A 16,514-nucleotide genomic window follows, 5' to 3' on the forward strand; every position below is an offset into this window, starting at 1 on the left:
AGAATCCCCCCTTTCCCCACCATTAACTTAAAACAAATTGTAAACGATCAAAGGGGCGGGGGTCCTTTTGGTATAGCATTAAGGAAACCAAAAGATATAATCTTAATAAGGAGGGGGATCAGTGCTTAATAGGCAACTTTGTGGTAAGGCACCAATATATATATTTTTTATGCTTATTTGTTATTAAGGTGTTCGTCAAATAGAATTTAGTATTTTATGTTTATTTATTTTTTAAAAGCGAAGCTTTTCTATAATTATGGTCGGTCCGTAAGTCCGTACGTCTTTCCATTACAGTTAGCTGTTTCCGTTAATTTAAAAAGGTTAGAATTGTCCTATCAATTCAAACTTTACATGCTAATTCCTATAGCTGTAAGGTACCACTTAGAAAGCGCAGCAACTCTATAATCGTTACCAGAAAGTTCATTCGTTCATTTAAAACAGGCTTATTTTTTACCTTTTTTACAACAAATTTGTTGTATGTTAAAATTATCCTAGTCATCAGATTTTTTGAATACTGATTCCTATTACAACAAGGTAAAGTGTTATAAGCGAAGCATCTCTATAATAAAGTCCTAAAAACGTCATTATGTCCTTAAACAGTAACATGTATTTAATCAGTTTTGCAACAAATTTACTCACAATTTTGTAGACATATGCATTAATATTCAGTTTATTCAGTTCTGACACTCTACTAGAGTTAATGTATGTTTGTCCTTCAATTTCAGCGCTTCGCTTATGAATGTTGTCATCCTTGTTTTAATAAGTAATGAACAATGAATTTTATTTTTGAGCTTTAAAGTAAGATGTATTTTAATCATTGAATCAATATGAAACTTTTGTCTTAACTTGCTTTAAGGGGTTAATAAAAGTGTTTGAAAATGCATCAAAGTAAAAATTTATTAAAATATTTTGTTTTTTGTCTTTAATCAGTTACAAATATTATGGAAAAGAAAAAAATTAAAGATTTAAATTTTACGAAGTAATTAAAAATATTTTTTTAATCTCCCTACTTTTGAATTGTTTGGTAAGAATTCTTTTATTTGTTTTGAAAAACGGTCTGCTAATTTTTTATCTAATAGTGAGGTTTTGTGATGAGATTTAGCGAATTTAAACCCTTATCTACTTTACTATAAACCCTTTTTTATAATAGTTGAATCATCCCAAACATTCAAAACTTTTAAAGGTTTCGTGAATTAGTTGCGTGATTTTAATAGAATTGTTGATCAGAAAGAACTTCCCTTGTCCCTGATTAAAAATGAAGTATGTTGGGTAATAGCTTACAAGATGCTGGTCAAGCACTGAGCCCCCCCCCCCCCCCCTATTTATTTTAACAACCAATTAACCAATATACCCTACCTTTGGTAATCAACAAAATATTGTCATAATCTGGAAAAATCTAGATTTAATCCGAAACTAACGCATTTATCTTTGCTGGTCATTCTTATTTATATCTAGAGTTTCTTAAATATTGCTTATTCATATATTTATTGTTTTGGATTACAGAATACATTTCTTCAATGAAACAAATATTATTTGTACTTTAACAAATTCACAACTTGGCTACATTTTAATCAATTTAACTTTTTCTTATAATTAGATTACACTTATATTTTTAAAACAATTTTTCGTATTTCCTCCTTATACCACCGATTAATTCTACATTAACCTTTATCATGATAATAAATCTTGAAAATCTAACTTTTGCAATAATCTAATAAAATTTTAAACAAAATATCATAAAATAACTTTAGCAATCACTATTTCAAATTAACATGAACACACTAATATTTATTCAAAATATGTAATTAAACTTTATTTAAACATTGTTTTAACTGTTGTCACATTAAAATGCAACTATAAACTGAGTAAGAATTTAGAAATTGTTTGGTGCATGCACAACAATTTTACAATAAAATTAAGTCTACGATAATTCAAATAGATTTACACTTCATTAATATTTATAGATAACAAAATTTAAGTAGCATCGAAGGCAAAATTTCGTTTAAATTAAATATTTCATATGATTTTGTAAGTATGTCGTCGACTAAATGCGTGATTATTTTAATTTTATGTTATTTGGGCAGTTCTAAGTAACATAAGAGACATGTAGTTCAACAGGTTTTTATGAGTTTAACCCCTCCCCGCCCCCATTATTTACTCCCTTTCTTTGAATGCAATGTAACCTACCACCTACCCCCTATACAAGACCCCGACTTGCTTATTGGAATGATTTAAACGGATTTCGGAATAAGCATTTGAAGAAAAATAATTTATTCCATTATTATTGATCTATACATATAATTTTGCATGATGATTCCTTTTACAGTTAGGTACGTTTTAGGTAGCTTAGCAACTCTATAATTGTTGCCAGAAAGACTGTACGTCCCTTGAAAACATATTGTTTTTTAACCTTTATAACACAAGTTTTTATGTTATATGATTATCCTATTCATTTGATTTTTGGTATACTGATTCCTCTTACAACAAGTACAATGTTATCAGCGAAGCATATCTGTAATTAAGTCTAAAAAATGTAAGTATGTCTTTAAACAATTTCCTGTATTTAAAACGTTTTGTCACAAATTTACTTATAATTTGGTTTAGATTCATAAATTTGTATCCTGCTTATTAAGTTCTGACACTCTACATGTGTTAATGTTCATTTGTTCTACCGTTAAGTTTAAGACTGCTTGATACAGGATAATGTTTATGGACATACTTACATTTTTAGGACTTGATTATAGAGTTGCTTTGCTTATAATATTGTACTTTGTTGTCCTAGGAATCGGCATACCAAAAATCAGATCAATCGGATAATTAGATCACATAAAAATTTGTTGTTAAAAAAAGTAAAAAAAATCAACATGTTTAAAATGGACGTACGGGCATTCTGGTAATGATTATAGAGTTGCTACGCTTTCTAAATCGTACCTGACTACTACAGGAATCACCATGCAAAGTTTTAAATCGATAGGATAATTCTAACATGCCTAAATTAGCGTAAAAAGCTATCCGTTACAGACGTAAGGACAGACGAACGGACGGACCGACCCTAATTATAGAAAAGCTTCGCTTTTAAAATGTTATAAGTACAATCAACAAAATTTTTGTTAAAATCCTTTTATTCTGTTAGTCGAAGAATTATCATCCCTCCCTCTTGTCCTTTTTATTTTAATTGTTTGTGGTAGTTTGATAGTTGAAGCACTGAATGATTAGGTCTGCGTAAGGAGAGCTAAATTATTATTGTGCTTACTCAGTTGAAGAGGGAGGGATGTGATGGGATGAACTCCATCTAAATACATTTTTAGTACTATATACTATATAGTTGCCCTTAAATTAGACGAACGTGTTTGTGTAGATAAGTATTAACACGCTAAAATCACGCTTTTCCCAGAAAAATAATCAATGATATTTTTAAAAGCAAATATTGTCAACATATACAGGGTGTCCGATTGTTAGTGAGTTTTTTTTAAAAATAATTTATAAATTTAGCGAGTTTTACTTAGAGGTAGGCCACCTAGCAATCGCCTTTTCAAACCTCAATTAAATAAGACAATTCCATCATGTCAAAATATTTCAATATTTATTTTTACCTAGAATAATCCAGAATTTTTTTTAAAAAGTAACAGAATTCTAGCTGTCTGTCTCACTGTGTGTTTACCCCCTCCCTACCCAAATTTTTACCCCGGGGGTAAAATTTGCTTGGGGGGTAATGTAAATACTAATAAATATTTAATAGTAAATTTGCGCGCGAAGCGCGCCAAAATTATTTTTGTTAGGTATTATTTATTTTGGGGGGGTAAATTGATTGAGGGGGGTACATACCCCCTCATAAATGGTTGGGGGTGCCCCCAAGGTAAAGGTAAATTTTGAATGGGGGGGGGGGGGTTATCATCACTATACCCCCCGACCCTTGGACGTCCTTGGGAAGGGTCTCGCTAACTGCTGAACCGATATAATTCTCCTTAACAAAGAAGCTTTTCAAATAATTCCAGGGAATAATCATAGCTTTTTGGAGGAGTATAACTACATTCTCCGTTAGAACCCCCGCCCCCTCGCCCCCCAAAGAAAAAAAAATCAATGGATATTGATGTTTTTCATTTTATGTAAAAGAAATATGCTGAAAGAGCATATTTCAAAATTTGCATTATTTTATACAAAATGTTTTTAAAAAAATAAAAAAAAACAATAAGATTTATGTTTTATTCGGTTGATAAAAAGAAACATTCATAAATGAAAATATAGGGAAATTAAAGGATTTATAATAATAACACATGAGAAATTGTTGAAAATATAAAAACACACTGCTTTAAAAATTATATTTGTTAGAATACAAAATAAGTTGAAGTTATGAAGATTACCACAAAAAAAGCGTTGGGAGGTTGAAATAATAATAAAAAAGCAAAATAACTTATAAGAAATAAAGAATCTATATTATTATTGACTTATAAGTTTCAATGGCATTTCATTGCTATAGACTATATTGGCAGAAAAATATGCTAGCACATTTTCATTACTAAAGAAGGTGTATCAACTATTTTTTTTATAGCTAGCCGGTTCTTTTAGTAAGTAGTAGATGTAAAATTTTTCATAGAATTCAGATATGCAATCGGTTTTTTTGTAGACCTCTTATTTTTTAAGTAATTTAAGTTAAAAAAAAAAAATTAAGTCGATTTTAAGGTACTAAAATGCAACAAAAAAAAGAAAGAAAATGGTCATTATGAACAAAAATAGTAAGATCTTTAATTTGACACCTTACTTTTTCAATTCTGTCAGGTAATTATTGAAAAAATCGATTTTTTTAAACCCACGAGAATAAAAACTTTGAACTTAATTTTATTATTTCACAAATAAAAAAATATGGGTTCATATATACCATTAGAATCAGAAAAATATTACGAATCCATTGTAAGCAAAATTGAAAAAAAAAGTTTACAATATAGTATATAAACTACAATAAAAGGAATTATATGAAAATATCATATTATGTTGTACAGGCAACGTCTTAATTCTTCAATTGAGTATAAAAATGGGAAGGGGGTAAAGAGGGGGTAAAAAAGGGAAGACAATAGTGTTGTCTGAACAAAAAAAATAATTGGCCATTTCTGTAATTTTTTAATTTTTTAATTTTTTTCAATTTTGCTTACAATGGATTCGTAATATTTTTCTGATTCTAATGGTATATATGAACCCATGTTTTTTATGTCTGTTTGAGAAAATATTTAGGTCTAAAGTTTTTATTATACCGAGGTTAAAAAAATAGATTTTTTCAATAATTACTCAACAGAATTTTGAAAGTAAGGTGTCAAATTAAAGATCTTACTATTTTTGTTCTTACTGACCATTTTCTTCTTTTATTTTGTTGCGTTTTAGTACCTTAAAACCGACTTAATTATTTTTTTTAAAAACTTAAATTACTTAAAAAATAAGAGGTCTACAAAAAAACCGATTGCATATTTGAATTCTATGAAAAATTTTACATCTACTACTTACTAAAAGAACCGGCTAGCTATAAAAAAAAAAAGTTGATACAACTTCTTTGTACAAAAAGATGTTTGGAAAATATATTTCAGATCTACAGAATTGTAAAAAAAGGTTGTATTTTTATAACAGTAACTGTTAAAGTCCTCAGTGCTCCAAAGAACTTTTGCGCGTTACTTTTAGCCTTGTACCTTGCCTTGTAACTTGTACCATCAACTTAATTTGTATTATAGCACAGTGTATTCTCGGGAGACAAAAATTTATAAAAAATCAATACATACACGGCAATATCTTAATTATTCTAAAAAGTTATATTAAAGACTTTGGTTTTCAATTTGTAAACAAACGGTGTATATCTTTTTAATTGAGCTCAAAACATCTAGTCATAATAGGCACTTAATATAATGTTCTGTGAATATGGATATTCTAATCATGTCAAGAAGAATCAATATCCTATCATATGTTCTTTAAAGATAACTTGAATAGTCAAATGGCTGGTCAAATCCGACTTTTATCGAAACCGCCACATCTTAAATAGCCTAAACACAACAATCATCCTAAACGAGCGTAAAATACAGATTTTCCCTGCGTTTACATTTGCCGCCCTCTCATTTTGTGATGGAAACATGAGTCTTCTTCACATGATCCAAATAATAACACGCAGAGTCTGTTCTATAAATTGTTTATAACTACAGTGTGTGTTTTTTTATGAGAACTTTTTTGAAAGTAATTTTACCCCACTTATAGTCATCAGAATTTAATGATTAATGGCTTATTTTCTTCGTTTTTTATAACCATTTATAGAACATCAAAAAAATATTTCAGTTTTTATTAAAAAAGTAGAGTAAAATAAAAAATTAAAAACCTAGGTGTCAACATCTAAAAATGGTTTTAGCGCATTTTTCTCATGCTCAAATCTTCTACCCTTTGCAAGAATGACTGCAAAATGCTTCAAAGTTGAGATACAGAGTTAAAAATTGATACAAATACTTTTAGGGACATGTACTAAAACATATTAAAGTTTGAAGGCCATATCTCAACCAGAGAGGGAGTACTGGCCCCCCAAAATGGACTACTGAAAATCCAATTTTTTTCTTTCAAAGGGTAGAAGATTTGAGCTTAAGAAAATGCGCTAAAACCATTTTTAGATGTTTACACCTAAGTTTTGAATTTTTGATTTTACTGTACTTTTTAAATACAAACTGAAATATTTTTTTGATGTTCTAAAAATGGTTATAAAAACGAAGAAAATAAGCCGTTAATCATTAAATTCTGATAACTATAAGTGGGGTAAAGTTGCTTTCAAAAAAGTTCTCATAAAAAAAAACACACTGTATTTGCCTCTATTTTTCTTTTTTACTTTTCTTTACATCTTTGCGTATTATGACAATTTCCGTTCTTGTTTTTTTTTACAATAATTAAGGTACAAACATAAAATAATAGGATTCATAATCAATTTCAATGGAATCGGTGATTTCCTTCATGATTGTTTCAGGGTTGATATTTTTCATAAATAGTTTTATAAAATATATTTCTTTTTTAATTTTCTTTTATGCCTTATAAAAATCTATGTTTTTTTAGATTTGCCTTCAGTTTTCATGCTATAACTAAATGTTTCATTTAAAGATTTTAAAAATATATTTCAATATCCAATTAATTGAATTAATGATTATTTTTTAACAGGTTAGTCTAATTAAAATTTCGATGAGAAAATGATAGTTTTGAATTTAATTTAACTAAAATCAATAATTGACAACAAGTTTTTATAGTTGAGATTTATAATAAAAAAAGAAAAATATCAATTATCTGAAGAAAAAAAAACTTTTTGAATTTTTTAAAATTCCTGTCGATACATCATTTTTAGAGAATGTGACGAAGGAATGAAAAAGTATACAAAAAAAACATAAAGCTGTAAATGAAAACACGAGGCAAATTATATTCTAACCATGAATTTGATTAGTTGAGAAGGTAGTATAATAAATATGTAATGACAATGACGGAATAAAATAATAATTACTTTTTATACATGGTACTTTATCATTATTCTGACAAGTCAGCTGTATCACGTTCTTTTACACACAATTGGGTCAAAAATAGATTTGTAAAAAATATATATCTTTATAGTAAATATGCTTATTCATTTTCCAGTAGTTTTAATAAGTTGAGTTTAATAGTCTACAGAAAGGGCGCCTTCGATATGATGGTACCTAATGAAGAAATATAACACAAAAAGGATATATGCACAGGGGAAAATTCGACGAGAATAAATGTCAATCTTTTTCACAGAACTTAAGGTATAACCACCGGGACCTGGCGTATCCTGGGTGCCTGGCGTGGGTATGAGTGCGCCACCTGGCTGAATCTGCGAGGTTGCCGCCAGGCTAGGCTCAGGGGAATAGTCTGTTCTGCTGGAATGTTTTTGTGGAGACGCAGAACTTGGCATGTGCCGAAAGTTTGGTCCGGTGAACTCCGTAATCTTGCGCTGGCGCACCTCTTTCAACCTAGTCTCCAGGTTGCCTGCAACATTGTGCAGGGTGCCGCCAAGTGTTCCAGCGTTTTCTGGGTGTTTCATATCCAGCGTTGTTGTCACTATCTTTAAAGAATCAAGAATGGCATTTTCACGTTTCTTAGCCTTTGTTTCCGGGTCCTGGACCCAGCGACACAAATAATTGACAACTATAAACTCTAAAAAGGAGGCGTAAATAAAGAACATACACACGCCATCCCACATATTCATCGCTGTCAGGTTGGACACGACTGGCAGCTTGGACCGGAACTTGTTGGAGGTTGTGAAGAAGTTGAGCATAGTGGTGACACCAAGCATGACTCGGGCAGGCTCCGCGTTCCATTCTATCCAGAATGTGACAAAGCTGGAGGTTACCAGGATCAGTCCAGGAACAAACACTGAAATATAAGAAAAAATTTTAATCTGTCAAAAACGTGGTTAAAAATTTATATGAGAGTAGTGATAATAGTATTAGTTTAAATAGTAAAAAAAGAAAATGTATATTTTTTATTAAAAAATTTTAGTTATATTAAAATAAAAACAAAACTAAAAACGGTCATACATGGGTAAATTCAGTAAAACTATTCCATTATGGATTCGAAATTGAATAATATCCACTGGATTACAACCATTACTCAGCCAAATTGAAAAATCATGTATAACATCGTATTACAGACAATTTTCACGAATATTTAATACAGATCATAAGATTAATACCAGTTTTGTTCGTCCGGGCCTTCGACCTCTTTGGGGTTAGCAAAACTATTTTTGATCTTTTTCATTTTAATATCCGCGAAAAGCTGTCTATTATACTTTGCAATAAATAAACATTCTTTTACCTGTAGTGTAATAAAACCATTTATCGCGTGTGAAATGCAGGTTCACCTATTAAAGAAAACTGTTATTATTTGTTATTTTAAAGATACAAAAAAAAAATGCGATAGATTTAAAAATTATGAAAATTGTATAGTCGTTATTCACTCATATTGAAGAAAAACACTTTTCAAACACCACACCAATTTAAACTCATACCCGCAAAAAAAACTTTAATTGAATTTTAGAGAAGGGGCGATTTTGTTTATCATTATTGAGGTTCTATGTAGTTTTATCGTCTAATTATAATTTTTCTAATTCTAGAATTATGATTAATAGATGAATTTGAATTATGCTTTGTTTCGAACCTTGAGCATTAAGGCACACGCTTTTTAAGATGATAAATCTTGCAGCTTTTTCTAAAGGTTTTATCCCACACTTTGCCTGTCAAGATTAATGGTTAGTTAAGATCTGATTTTGTTTTGTCAGTACATATTGTCTTTAAATTTCCTTTATTCTGTTTACAACCTTTAATATTCTTTTTTGTTAAAAATTGTTTGTTTGTTTTGTTGTGTTTCTACTGAAAACACTTAGCCTTAACGACGCATTTTTGAATAGAATTTTAATTTTGAAAATCTGGTATACCTTATTGAGAATGAATAAAATGAAACTTGAAATTGAAAAATAGAAGAGTTACATTTTCTTTTATACACTCTTTCTATCGTATACGAGATGTATGTATGTGTAGAAAATATAATCTTTTGGGCGTAGGATTGTATGTCTTTTATATTTTGATTACTTTAAACGAAAACCTAAGGTGATTCGGGAAGCCAGTGGTGTCGAAGCATTGAATGGACACAAATTAGCCAGACTTAATTACTACTCCACTCCCGGACGCCTAGGACTTTGGCTATCCAAGTGCGGGATCTGTGTAAACAAATATTATTAGTAGCATAGCCACTATAAAAGTATTTGTGTAAATATGTCCAACTGTCGCTAATGACAGTGTGGCCCCATTCCTTCACTTCCCCATCACTGCAGTTCACTTAACTTCCCTCTCCTTTTTTTCTCCCCATCTCCCCACATCACTAATCCTTTAAGACATAAAAATTATTTTAATAGGATAACATTGGCTGCGCATAGCGACACATTTCTTGTCAGTAAAATTATCACTAAGCGTGAACCGGGATATGGAAAACGAATCACGTTTACGAGAAAAACAGTATCCCGTGTCCCTGGAGTAATAAACGGCCATATTTTGGTTAGTGTATAAGCCGAACCCTACCCTGCCTTACTCTTGCATACGCCTCTGTTAATATATACAATATATATACTTGTATTACTATAGCCATATATTTGAATTTATCTGGTATGTGGAATTATCCCTTCCTTTCAATAGAAACACCAAGCACAAAAATTTCAATCAAATTCCTTTTACAACAAGGAGGAAAAAATAATAAAAGAGAAGATCCAAAATGAACATGCTGTTTTTCAGGCTATTATCATAGATTAGGAGATTTTGATTTCAACATAAAAATGCATTTTTTGGGGGGACATATTTCACTTTTACATCAATAGTATAGTAGAGTAGATTCTCTTTCAATATTGTCAAACTGAACAAAACCATAGTCAACAATCTGTTTTACTTTCAAAAAGACTTACTGACATAAAGCTGGCATTCTAGAATCGAGTTGAGGACCTACGAAATCAACATTAATGGAAAGTTTGATGACAATCAGACAATTCTATTAAATCTGCAACCCAATAGATGTAACTGTCTCTGACGTATAGACCAAAGTTATAACAAATCTTTTCTTCTCAAAACCTTGTGGAACAAAATTGTAAAAATAAAGCGGAGAAATACATCTATAGTACAAAGTAGAAATATGTCTGTCCGTCTGTTTGTCTGAAGCTAAAGATCTCTTTAATAAAGTGGCTAGCCTACAAATATATTACCCTGTGGGGCTTTCTAAAACTTTCCTAAAGCACCAAATTGAAATCTACTTGAGAGATTGAAATCAAGGGTAATAAGGAAGTCTACTGTGAAAGAAAAAAAAAGAATGACCTTAATACAGCTATAGTCCCCTCTCCACATTTGTCCATCACAGTAAAGAGTCTCATTCTTAATCAGATACGCATTCAGCTGCTTGAGCTTGCTGGTGGCCGCCAGGCTCCCCGTCTCCTCGTCCTCTGGCACCCTGTTCGGGCCAGTCCACACAAACTCCATGGCGGGACGGGGCGAGGATACGCTCTCAACCGAGAATGTACACATGGGGCTGTCAAAAGGAAAGATATGTAGGTCTCCCTCGCAGGTGAGCACCAAGTGCCGCCTCATTGTGTACATGATGGTTCCATTAGTGTAGATTCTCAATGCTATTTCTGTTGGAGATATACTTTTATATGATCCATGCTTCAGAATGTATATGTCTGGCTTCCAGATGTCCTTATGGTGGGCCAAGCCGTTCAGGAAATTTCGTCCCTTCGAGTCATAGAAAGATAATCTGAAAATATTTTGTTCATTAGGCAACAAAGCCAATAATGTCTAGAGGCAGCCAGCATAGCAAAAACGACATTTTTCGTTATCAAATATTTACCAAGGTGGAATGGGACATTGAACGGTAAAACATAAATATACAGTTACCAAAAGTTTAATATTCCTCCTCTCTGATTTGTAGGCTTCAAACTTTTGGTAATTTTATTATAAGTTTTTGTTTGGTCCAAATATTAATTCTAATTTACAGATGAGGTAATTTTTTATGTACATCAATTTATCGTCAATTTTCTTATTCGTTGATATCTCTGATTTTAAGTGACGTAATTTTAGATAATGGACAAGAGGGAAAACTTTAGTCATGTAGTAGCTGCGTTACCAAAAAATTAACAAATATTTATTTTTAAATTTAGAACTGTGTTGCGTAATTTTTGCAGGTAAAATGTGTTCTGCATAATAAATATTTTGCATAGTTTTGTTTAATAGCATATCTTCTTTATAATCATAATTAAATTCTCTTAAAGATTTTACATTAAATTCATTTTAAAGTTTAAAAAAGTGTGATAGACAGATAAACTTGTTGGAGACAATTCATTAAAGGCCATTGGGGCACTACACATGACGAGAAAGAATTTTCAAATTTAAATTGGTGGAAAAAGTTAAAACAAAATTGAAATTAACTATAAAAATATATTTACCTCGGGTCTATCCATATTTGATGCATAAGAAACTCGACCTCGTAGTGTAGACTGGACTCATCTGGGGAAGACAGGGACAACAACACCATACTTACATTTACCTACCAAAATAATTAAATCATGTAACTGTCAAATTACACGTCATAGATATTTTATTAATTAATATCTTTATGAAACATTATTTATTGATTTAGGTTAGATTTTAAGAATTTTTCCATCAGCAATGATAACAGATGGGCTCCAGAGTCATGTTTACGTAGCACTCAGCTAGGTGACTTTTTAGTATCGAACCTTATCTTTAAATACCAATGTCCGTCCGTCCGTTAGTCTTTCCGTAACAAACCGTAACACTATTGGCTGGATTTGCGAAGATTTCTATATAAAAAAAAAAATATGTATTTTCTTTTAAGAAAATCCTCAATTTATGAAAATTCAATCTTTGTGCGTTAGTCTGTTCATATTTCCATGTTAAGGAAAAAACTTAGTAGTTAGTTTTGTACTCCTTATTTGAAAATCAGAAGATATTGCATATATTTGTTTCTAAATGAGAAAAAGATATCTACTTATATATTTAAAATATTGCTTTACCTTCAACGGATTTAACTTTGGTTTCACTCTTTTATCATATCTGTGCTTGTGAAATAACCTGTCCAGCATCTGCTTGTCGGTCAGCCCGGCTCCAAAGTTCAGGACAGAGATGGTTTCATTTGTAGCTGGCGACTGTTCACCAGAGGAGGGATGGGGATGCATCAACAGTGTCAGGAGGTAGGGAAGTATTAACCACCTCATTATTTATACCTAAAATATTTTTTCAGTTAATGATGATAAATGAAATTCTGTTGCTATCGTTTTATCAGTCATCCTAATATTTTCATTGTTTGTTTGGTCAATGGGCCGAATTGTTGAGGTTTGCTTTGGTTCAAGTCATCAATTTATTATATGAACATTAGTAAACCTAATTCAAGTGAGCAGGATTGAATATAAGTTATCTCCTCGCCACAGATGAATGACTACAGACAGGTCAATTGGGTATGTTCGTTGTGTTTTCATTTTTTACCTGTCCACAGCCAGTCTCCGTGAAACAAATTGATAAGATAAACAATAATAAAGGAATAGATTTTTAGATTTTCAGCTAAATATCATTATTCATCTCGAAAAAGTTAAAATTTTGAGAAACTTTCAAATACCTTTCTACATATATACAATTATCTAAAATAAGAAACCTTTCTCTAAATATTTGTCTACGTGATTTTAAAAGTACATGCCTGCAAGGAAATGGAATGTATGTCAGCAGCGCACAATCAAGAAAATTATTTAAATTTTTGCTCTATTCTGTAAACATATCTCAGTATTAAACTCACACAGAGTGTTCTAGAAAGTTCTTCAATTGTCTGTCGGTAAGGCATGTTTTAAGAAAAATTTCTGATCTTTTAAAAAAATTGTTGCATATGAAAGTTAAGTTACGATTTTATCAGCAAAAATTTGTACCAGGACGTTCAAGACTCGAAAGTTTTTCTATGCATGTAAATTCTTTTTTGCATTATACCATTTATTACTTTAAGACAATTTCTTCGGTATTTTTTTCCGTAAAAGGAATAAAATAAGAAAGAATTTAAATTTTAGTTGTATAATAACATTACACAAATTTTATGGCATTCTTAGCATTAGATTTGACAATTATAGATAGAAATTTAAAATTTACCTTATTTTTATGAGGACTTGGACAAGTTAGAAAAGGATGGATTTAGAACCAAAAGGCCGAACATCATGATCCAAAAAAACATACTAAAATATAGTAAGTGATGATAAAACATTAAAAATTTTGAAATATAAATAGCGACGAAAAACAATGATCAGCAGTACAGTGGCGAACACAGGGTTTTGCTTCATGCACAAAAAAATTAGATTATGTTTTAGATAGGTTTTTTCCATTTTTTCCCATAATGTATAATGATGTCTTAAAGCCATGATTTTTAAAATATATTTCTTGGACAATTAAGGCCCCAAATGAAGGCAAAAGATACCTAGAATCAAGAATAAAAAAGTTGGTTCGTCGATATATCAAATATCCTGTATTCAAGCTGTTTCAAATACTATAATTAAAGTAAATCAATGTTATTTTGTCAGTCTAATTTGATCAGGGATAAGGAATGGGAAACGTAGGAAAATATTATTTCAGGCCTATTTCAAGCCTAGGCCTAATAAACCAGTTTTGGGATGGCGCAGTGGTTCGTCCTAAACGCTAATGAAAAAGTTGTGTGTGTGTGTGTAGATAAAGTATAGAATCAAATTCAGGTAGCTAGTTTAAAGTAAAAAACATAACTTTTTATAAACCTATATATTAATGGCTTTTGTTAAAATGAAGTTTTTTCTCTCCCAAAATTTTTTCATCTTTTACTTTGGTAATTTGAACTGTCAGAAAGCTATCATTGGGTTTCCCTCAGACAGATTTTAGTTTGTATTATTTGCATTTTTATTAATGAGTAAAAATTTTATTTGAAAATTTCATTGCTAATTAAAATTCAAAATAAATAAATAAATATGCACTTGGGTAACATTCTATCAAGTTCTTTGGATACTATAATGTAATGATATATCTGTACTGTGTTGTATTGTACAAAAATTAGGGTTAAGGTGTTGTATCAATTCCGTATTAAATTTTTAAAATTCAAAATACAACATCTAATTTATAAACTACCAAATGAAAATTCGTAGCTACCTTCTTTCCAAAAAAATAATCCCATTATTTTTGTTTTTTCTATATGGCCCTTTTTTAATGTTTAACTCTAAGCAGATTTAACAATTAAACTAATGTGATCTAACACCATTTATATTTATTTTTTCGTAGCAGACAAATCATTATTTTTTCTAGAATTGTCTGCTTCTAAAATTTCCGCCAATTGGTGATTGGTTGATACAAAACAAGCCCAAATCACAGAACACTATTGGTTTAGAGCGGTAGCCAATATGAGCCGTCCGCCAGTAAGGTCATTAAATTAGGCAAATGGTAAAAGTTGCATGATCCCTTTTAAAACCAGGCCGAGACCTAATTTATGGCCAGGTTTCCTATCCCTTATCCCTGAATTTGATAAGGTTTGCTTTTATGGATGTTACCTTCCCTATTATATTTAGGATAACAATATGACAGTGTTTTTATAAAGTTGTGAACAAAATGAAACTAACCAACAGAAGTAATTACAATCTTTTTTAAAATTTACACATTTAAAAAGCAAAATTTTGAGAATATTGAACCTACTATTACTCAAATATCAAAGCAAACATTTGACTAATAGATACAAATATTAATTATTTCAACATTGCATTGGAAAATGGATGCGAGCTATTTTTCAATATATTTTGTTGGTACTCTTATAATTTGCACTTTTAAATTTAAGACTTTCAATTATCAAACAGTAGTTAATCTAATATAAAATTGCTGATGGGTATGTATTGTCTAACTAACTCCGATCCTTGTTCTTCCTGCCAAGACATATTGAATATTCTTACCCATTTCAAGCTTTGCATATAGATTATTGTAACAGTTATGACAGCCCTGTATAATTTAGAAAGTGTATCAAGTATTTAACGATTATCGACAGTTTTATTTTAAAGCTTTTTTGCATCATTTTTTTCAACTATCTATTTGGAATAATTTTTGGCTCGGTGATTAATAAGACTTTAACGCAAAGTCTACAAATTATTACATCAATATGAGGGATCTTGTACTAAACTTAATTAAATCTTCTAAACAAAAATCTGTTTCAGTATAAAAAGTGCGGTCATTTTATACTTTTTTATGTTTGTTGTTTTATTGAGCTTCGCTTCTATGGATGACAAGGTTTATCAACCTTGTTTCTAACAAGAATATGAAAATTACAGTCAGTTAAGAGTCAAAATATTTTAATATTGTGTGTGTGTGCAACGGTGTGCAACATCCCTGTATCCCTGCATATTTCACAAAAATAAAACGTACTTTATGCTGAAAAAATTTGTTTCTATTTTCACTGTTTCAAAATAAACTGATGAATCACGGATAGTTCCAGAATTTAATGACAAGATCACCAGGTTGAGGCTGTGGCAGGCCCATTATTCATAACAAGGTATCATCACTGCCTTGCCAGGTATAATGTTGTGTGTGTGTACACTCTAAACTTATATCCACTAACATTGTTGTAGTTCTTATCAAGGTCTCAAATATGTATTGAAAGCACAATATTCAGATACAGTTTCAGGGGGTCTCAATCTTAGTGTGTGTGTTAAAGATATGTGTGTTTGTGCGCAGTGTACTTGTGTGTATGTGTGTGTTAGTAGCTACAAAGAACTTGTATTAATGTTTAGAGGAGGGATCGCCTGTGTGTGTGACCGGAATGCTGGCGCGGGTCCAGCAACACATACACACACCTGAGTGGGTCCAGCATCACACACACACGCACATATGAGTGGGTCCAGTAACACACACACATGCACACCTGAGTTGTTCCAGGAACGCACTCATACTCACCTGTACGGGTCCAGCAACACACAC

The 16,514-nt window shown here is 30.9% G+C and overlaps 1 protein-coding gene across 2 annotated transcripts; it reads right to left on the reverse strand.

The window, feature by feature from the left end:
• Nucleotides 1-4,641: 4,641 nt before the first annotated feature.
• Nucleotides 4,642-16,407, reverse strand: LOC145316611 (glycine receptor subunit alpha-4-like). 2 transcript variants are annotated; one of them, XR_013878621.1, is made up of 8 exons: nucleotides 15,963-16,378; nucleotides 13,692-13,774; nucleotides 12,578-12,787; nucleotides 11,990-12,090; nucleotides 10,866-11,301; nucleotides 8,827-8,872; nucleotides 7,427-8,385; nucleotides 4,643-7,037 (listed from the first exon to the last, which is right to left on the reverse strand). XR_013878621.1 is itself a non-coding variant. In XM_080157249.1 (7 exons), the coding sequence occupies exons 3-7, from the start codon at nucleotides 12,776-12,778 to the stop codon at nucleotides 7,649-7,651; spliced, it is 1,521 nt and encodes a 506-aa protein (XP_080013375.1). In that variant the 5' UTR covers nucleotides 12,779-12,787; nucleotides 13,692-13,774; nucleotides 15,963-16,407; the 3' UTR covers nucleotides 4,642-7,648. The 2 variants fall into 2 exon arrangements, 1 of the variants encoding a protein (XP_080013375.1); XM_080157249.1 differs by having other exon boundaries at nucleotides 4,642-8,385; nucleotides 15,963-16,407.
• Between the last annotated feature and the right edge of the window lie 107 nt (nucleotides 16,408-16,514).

This window comes from Acartia tonsa, chromosome 4 (assembly GCF_053477335.1).
Source record: "Acartia tonsa isolate MP-2025a chromosome 4, ASM5347733v1, whole genome shotgun sequence".
Classification (NCBI taxonomy): domain Eukaryota; kingdom Metazoa; phylum Arthropoda; class Copepoda; order Calanoida; family Acartiidae; genus Acartia; species Acartia tonsa.

Bases quoted from the DNA above. Each gene is read 5' to 3' on its own strand.
- LOC145316611 (XM_080157249.1), bottom strand. From the start codon at position 12,778: ATGAGGTGGTTAATACTTCCCTACCTCCTGACACTGTTGATGCATCCC. The intron at 8,873-10,865 runs GTCATTCTTTTT...TTTCTTTAATAG, and splicing joins GGGACTATAGCTGTATTAAG to GTGAACCTGCATTTCACACG. The intron at 8,386-8,826 runs GTAAAAGAATGT...CTTATATTTCAG, and splicing joins ATGGTTTTATTACACTACAG to TGTTTGTTCCTGGACTGATC.